We start from the raw sequence: 6,000 nt of genomic DNA, 5'->3' as shown, positions 1-6,000 counted from the left end.
CTTCACCAGGCATCCCTGCACCACGTGAACGTTCTATTCAAACCTCAGGGTGTGGCAAGGCAGAGAAGTGAAGGAACTTGCTGAAAGACATGTGGCCAGCTGGCGACAAGCAAGGACTCCATCCTGTAGCCGGCAGAGCCCAGGCTTTGCTGCCAGTCAGACTTGGGCTGAACCCTTGCCACCTGCTGGCTACGTGACCTTCCCTGTCTGTGCTTCCATCTCCTCATCTGTAAAATGGGGATAAGCCCTACCTCCCAGGCTTGGGGAGGAGAGGCAGTGACCACTAGGATGAGTGGCACAGCGCCTGGCACAGAGGAAGGTGTGGGAGAGCAGCCCTCACCAGCGTATCAGTGTATCTGGCTCCAGGATGGGGGCAGGTGATGGCAAGAGAGCAGTGGCTGAATCAACAGCCCAGCGACCAACCCTCCCAGCCCCAGCCACCCTGGGAAGGCTCGAGACCAGGAACACACAAAAAGGGTCAAGAACAAGAAATAACACAGGCCTTTTATTTGCTCCAGAACTCGGCTACTGTGTGGTCTGAGGGTGCCATGCTTTCCCAAAGCCCCCGAGGGACACCCCACCCAGGGGGTGCCAGATCTCTGTGTGTAGCCAGACTGCAGTGTCCCCCCAGGCTGCCTTAGTCCAGAAGGCCAGCTGCCCGCCACTGGTGCATGGGATGAGCACATCCCCTGAAGCTGGAGAATGGTGTCCACCTTTGCATGACAGCTTCTCACAAGGCATTGGCTAAAATATTGCACTTGTAAATCAGGAAAACTGATGAGGCAAGGGTTTCCTATTACAGGACGACGTGCCAAGCATCCAACTACTATTTAAATAAATAAAACTCAAAGTGGGGGTCTGAGCTGCGAGCTCCAATGGTCCTCCAGGAGGGCCCGAGAGCCCAGGCCTGGACCTCCTGCCCCATCAGCCAGTTCTTCAAGGAACTTGGTCAACGCGAAGCCTCCGCGGTCTCCACAGCAAGGAGCAGCAGCTCCAGATCTGGCTTAGCCGGGGCCCCTGACCTGCCAGGGTCCTTGGGCCCCCTCGTACCGGGGCAGTGGGGACCCCACGGGGCCCATCCTTCTACTCCTCCAGCCCGGGCCTCTCTTGGTCCAGGCCTCGCTTCCGTATGTCTATCCGTCTGTCCAGAGACACAGCCTCTGGGGGCTTGCTTGCCCCCTCCGTCACAGGGGGGAGGGAGGCAGGTGGGCAGGGGACCCAGCCCGCCTGGTGTGAACGCTGAGCTTGACTCCAGTAGCCCCTAAAGCGGGGGACTCATCTTCTTCTGGTTAATAAGGTCCAGGTAGAGGTCAGAACGGAGAAAGCGAGGGTACGAGTCCTTTTCCATGAGCCCGAAGATGCGCTTCTGTGCCAGGTCGAAGCAGCCCCGCGTGACGCTCTGCAGGTTGTCCTTGGTGTGCTCCCGCGTGTAGGAGTCCAGGTTGACCTGCGGAGGCAGAGGGGGACATGGTCAGGGCTGCCTGCTGGGGACTGACCCTAGGGCCCATGTGCCTGGAAGGGACCCATCCAGCCTCTCACCTCCAAGCCCCTTTGCCCCACATCTTAAGGTTCATCTGAAGTAGAGACCCTCAGACCAGAGGATTCAAGTCCTGGCTCAGTCATTTCCTGTAGGGCTGGCAGCATTTATAAGACTAAAAATACCACTCTGAGGGTTAGGCTTCCTGGGTTCAAATCCTAGCAATGCCACACCTGGGTGTGTGACTTTAAGCAAATCACTTAAATGTGGTGAGCTTCAGTTGTCGTATCTACCAGCTAGGAATAATAGTACATTCCTCAAAGCATGAAAACCAAGAAAAGACCATCCACATAATGTGCTTTGCACATAGTGCTTGGCACACAGTAGACACTCAATAGATGGGAGCAATTATGATTTGTCTCTCTAAGACTGTCTGACTGTCTCCTTTTTCTTTTTTTTTTTTTTTCGAGAAGGGTCTTGCTCTGTCACTCAGGCTGGAGTGCAGTGGTGCGATCTCGGCTCACTGCAACCTCCGCCTCCCGGATTCAAGCAATTCTCCTGCCTCAGCCTCCTGAGTAGCTGGGACCACAGGCGTCCATCACCACACCTGGCTAATTTTGTAATTTTAGTAGAGATGGGGTTTCGCCCTGTTGGCCAGGCTGGTCTCGAACTCCTGACCTCAAGTGATCCGCCTGCCTCAGCTTCCCAAAGTGCTGGGATTACAGGTATGAGCCACTGTACCCAGCCTCTCTCTTCGTTTCACAGGTTGTTGTGTGGATGAAACATGAGAACGCATACATAAAGGGCTCAGCACATGCCTGGCATGCAGCAGTGCCTTGGTGGTGGCCATTTTTATTACTAACTGGGATTCTGTTCTTCCCCTGATCCTAGCTTGCATCTTCCCCACTGGGTACCTGGGCTCATGGAGTCATTCTGGCCTCTCACCTTCCTGTGCTGCTGGCTGCCACCTTGCAGCTGAAGGGCCACTGGGCCCTGGGGATTGGAGGAGCTGAGGGTCTGCCCTGAGGTCCTACCTCCTTGCATGCCTGGATCGCGATGTATTCAGCAAAGATCTTCTTGGCCTTGGATGCCATCTTGGACTGTGACTTGACCTTCTTGAAGTCCTCACAAGCCAACCAGAACTCCAGATTCTCCTCGCTGAACTCAGTGCGAAGGAAGGCTTGGAACACTGCTAACCCGTCTGTGAGGAGAACAGATCCTGGGGTAAGAGGCAAAGTCAGCCTCTCCTGCCCTTAAGATGCCCCAGCTTACCCCTACAGGACTTTGAAGATGGGCATGCTGGGAGCTGAGTACAATGCCCGTCCCCGACAGCCAGGAGCCCTGGGATGTGGCCCCAGCCCTGCCACTGCCTCTTTCAGGGTCTCAGCCGGGTCTCCCCCTCTCTATGCCTCAGTGTCTTCATCTGTGAAATGGGGACTATCAATTCTGTCTCCCGGAGCCCTGGGAGGAGCCAGTGGGACCCTGCCCATGAGATGGCAGGCACATTTGGCACCGTGAAAGCCCTCAGTACATAGAAATGTTTATTCTTATTCTGGGAATATGGATCTGAGCACACAGGTCCCACGGGCCTCCGGCAGGCAGTGCCAGCTCACATGGACAGGGAGGGGCTGGCAGAAGCTGGCTCCAAGGCCAGACCAAGGGCCTCGGCTTGGGCTCAGCCTCTCTGCAACAGCAAGGACACCCTGAGGGCCGGGGAGAGGGAAGGCGGCCTCTCTAGCACCAGCTACACAGGGTCTGGATGGGGGCGAAAGGGAGAGGCAGAGAGGGCACAGGGAGGGGGCAGGCAGGCCCAACTTACATTTGTGAACCAGCAGCTTCTCCAAGGACTCGCCCCACTTGAGGGCTTCCTCTGAGGTGGGCCTGAGGGGTGAGGGAGGGAACACAGTGAGGACACTGAGAGGCTTGGGAACCTGGCGGGAGGCTGGGCCAGGCGGCCTTTGTTTACTGCCCTGGGCCCAGGCTGCAGCTGAGCCCAGCTGGGGTGCCCAGGAAGGAGGCCCACCCTCTTTCCCGGGTCCAGGGTCCCTTCCAGCCCCCATCTCCACTCCACCTAGCCTTCCCCCTAGGGCAGCTGCTCCCTGTGAGGGTAGCTGCTTGCCAGGTGCCCAGCTCCGTCTGTGAGAGCCTCTGTCTCCCCAGAGCCGGATCAAGCCGGCAAGCCCCTTCCCCTCAACCCTACCATTCAGTCCTACTCCCCAGGAAGCCAGTGAGTCCCCAAAGGTCCCAGGGTGCCAGGGAGGACCTACTTGAATGACTTCATCATTTTGTCTGCCTTGCCCGCGGGAGGGGCTCCAGGGGACTCATTCCGCCGTCTGAAGATCCCCAGCTTGTTCTTCATGTCCTTGGCTCTGGGGACAGAAGCAGAAAAGAGGGTTGCTCAGCCTGGCCCACTCGCCCCTGCAAATCCAGAGTTGGGAGAGCTGGGTCGAGGGCACCTACTCCTTCATCGTGTGTCGCCTCTGCAGGTTCCCGTTGCGAGTGAGGTACATGCCTCGGAGCATCTCTGTAGGGCCCCCCACCTTGGGCCACAGATTGGTCTGCAGGAAGCACCACTCTGGCTCCTGTCCCCCACCCCGCGTCCTGGGCAGCAGGCAGCAACGGTGCAGGCTGCAGCCACACACGCTCTCTGGAATCCTGGCCTGATGACTGGACTCCCAGGCACAAGCCGAGGCTGGGACTCAGACAGGAGGAGCCAGGAAATGGGAGGGACCAGGAGGGGGAGAGGAAAAAAAAATTCCTTCTGGCCAACCCTGAGAGGGAGCCGTGAAAGGGGCATGTGTCTGCAAGGTACAGCCTCTGGGGCCGTCCCGGCAGGAAGCCAGTCCCAGCTATTTGTGACTGGCCTCCTCGTTACCATGGCAGCAGGGAGACAGTGGTGGGGGGTGGGGGACAAGTCAGCAAATTGCTGAGAGAGAAGGAGGGAGCCAGGGGAGGCACTGCCCACCAGGGTGGCAGGACTGGCTATTTTTAGCCAAGAACCATTTTTAGCCTTGCCGGTCCCCAAGGAGGCAGCAGAATTCAGCACTGGGTGAAACTGCTGGCAAGAAAGGAGCTAAATGCCTCTTGCTCATGTTCGCCCCCCTTTTCCCTAGACCCCCTGTACAGGGCACCTCCCAGAGAATGGCTCCTGCCAGCCAGCCTCTCAGCCTCAGTCACCTGCCTTGGTGACATCCAGTCATGAATATACAGCCAGGACCCCAACGTCATAGTCGTTTTAAACCTGAATAACTTCAGAAGTACAAGTCCTATAAACTTACAAAAACACCATTTTAAAGTTTAATTATTGAATGTTGTGTGCATAGTTTTGTGATTTTCGAATAATAAATTTTTCACTTTAAGTTTTGGTCTCCATCCTCCCAAAGATAGAAAACGCTGACTGAAACCAAAAATGAAAATGAAAAATTGATTATTCAAAAATCACAAAACTAAAGACGTGCAAAAGAAATTGAAATAATTAAACTTTCAAGGGGGTTTGGTAAGTTTGAAGCATTTATACTTCTGAAGCTATTCAAGCTTACAATGGCACTAAGACCTAGACACCCTGTCTAATGAAGGAGAGTCCTACAGGGGAGGCTGTGCCCAGGCTCTGGAGCTAGTCTTGGGTTCAAATCCCAGCTCCAGTAGTTACCAGCTGTGTGCCCTTTGACAAGTTTCCTGACCTCTCAAGTTTCCTATCAAGCTTTTTTCTCTGTCAAGCTATTTCCTGTCAAACAGAAGCCAGCAGGCCAGGTCTCCAGGTCCCAACTCCACCACTTTCTTGCCATGTAACTTAGCCTCTTTGCACAGTAGTTTATTCATGTGTAAAATAAGGGTAGGGTCAATAAGAAAGAACGGAATGTAAAATAAAAGTAGTGGTAAAGATTAAATTAGATCACATATGAAATACGCACAGAACAGTGCCTGGCATAATAAACATTAATGGTAATTCTTATTATTACCCTAGATGTTCTAAGACTCTTCGTCTAAGCTTTTAAGAGTGTGAGCTTCAGAGGCCAGGCGTGGTGGCTCATGTCTGTAATCCCAGCACTTTGGGAGGCCGAGACGGGAAGATCACTTGAGGCCAGGAGTTTGAGAACAGCCTGGCCAACATGGCAAAACCCCCATCTCTACTAAAAGTACAAAAAAAAATGTGCTAGGTGTGATGGCACACACCTGTAATCGCAACTACCTGGGAGGCTGAGGCACGAGAATTGCTTGAACTTGGAAGGCGGAGGTTGCAGCAAGCCAAGATCGCACTCCAGCCTGGGTGACAGAAGGAGACTGTCTCCAAAAAAAAAAAAAAAAAAATGTGTGGGCTTCAGGCAATTCAAAAGGCAGCACCTACATTGAAAGGAGGCTAGACAGGGCAGCTCCAGCACCTGGAATGCCTGCCCTCTGCTGCCACACACTGCTTCCCTACACCTCCCACTTCCAGCGCCACATTCAACAGTCCTGGCACCCCCTGGATCCTCTCTCATCCTACAAAAGGTTAAGTGAAGATGGATGGTGCAAAGGACTGTTTT

General features: G+C 54.5%; 1 protein-coding gene across 10 annotated transcripts in view; it reads right to left on the bottom strand.

Moving 5' to 3' along the window:
* Positions 1 to 486: 486 nt before the first annotated feature.
* RGS3 (regulator of G protein signaling 3) overlaps positions 487 to 6,000 on the bottom strand; it is a 162,004-nt gene continuing 156,490 nt past the window's right edge. For 9 of the 10 annotated variants that reach the window (XM_058445416.1, XM_032164923.2, XM_032164925.2 and 6 more), the window contains 4 exons: positions 3,745 to 3,846; positions 3,297 to 3,358; positions 2,512 to 2,678; positions 487 to 1,447 (listed from right to left, as the gene is read on the bottom strand). In XM_058445416.1, the coding sequence (XP_058301399.1) occupies positions 1,262 to 1,447; positions 2,512 to 2,678; positions 3,297 to 3,358; positions 3,745 to 3,846 (517 nt within the window). In that variant the 3' untranslated portion in view covers positions 487 to 1,261. Of the gene's footprint in view, positions 1,448 to 2,511; positions 2,679 to 3,296; positions 3,359 to 3,744; positions 3,847 to 3,937; positions 4,147 to 6,000 lie in introns of those variants that run through there. The other variant, XM_032164934.2, reaches the window with a different exon arrangement.

This window comes from Hylobates moloch, unplaced genomic scaffold (assembly GCF_009828535.3).
Source record: "Hylobates moloch isolate HMO894 unplaced genomic scaffold, HMol_V3 SCAFFOLD_10, whole genome shotgun sequence".
Taxonomy (NCBI): Eukaryota; Metazoa; Chordata; class Mammalia; order Primates; family Hylobatidae; genus Hylobates; species Hylobates moloch.
The sequence above is the reverse complement of the archived record's forward strand: the minus strand, read 5'-3'. Positions and strand labels throughout refer to the sequence as shown.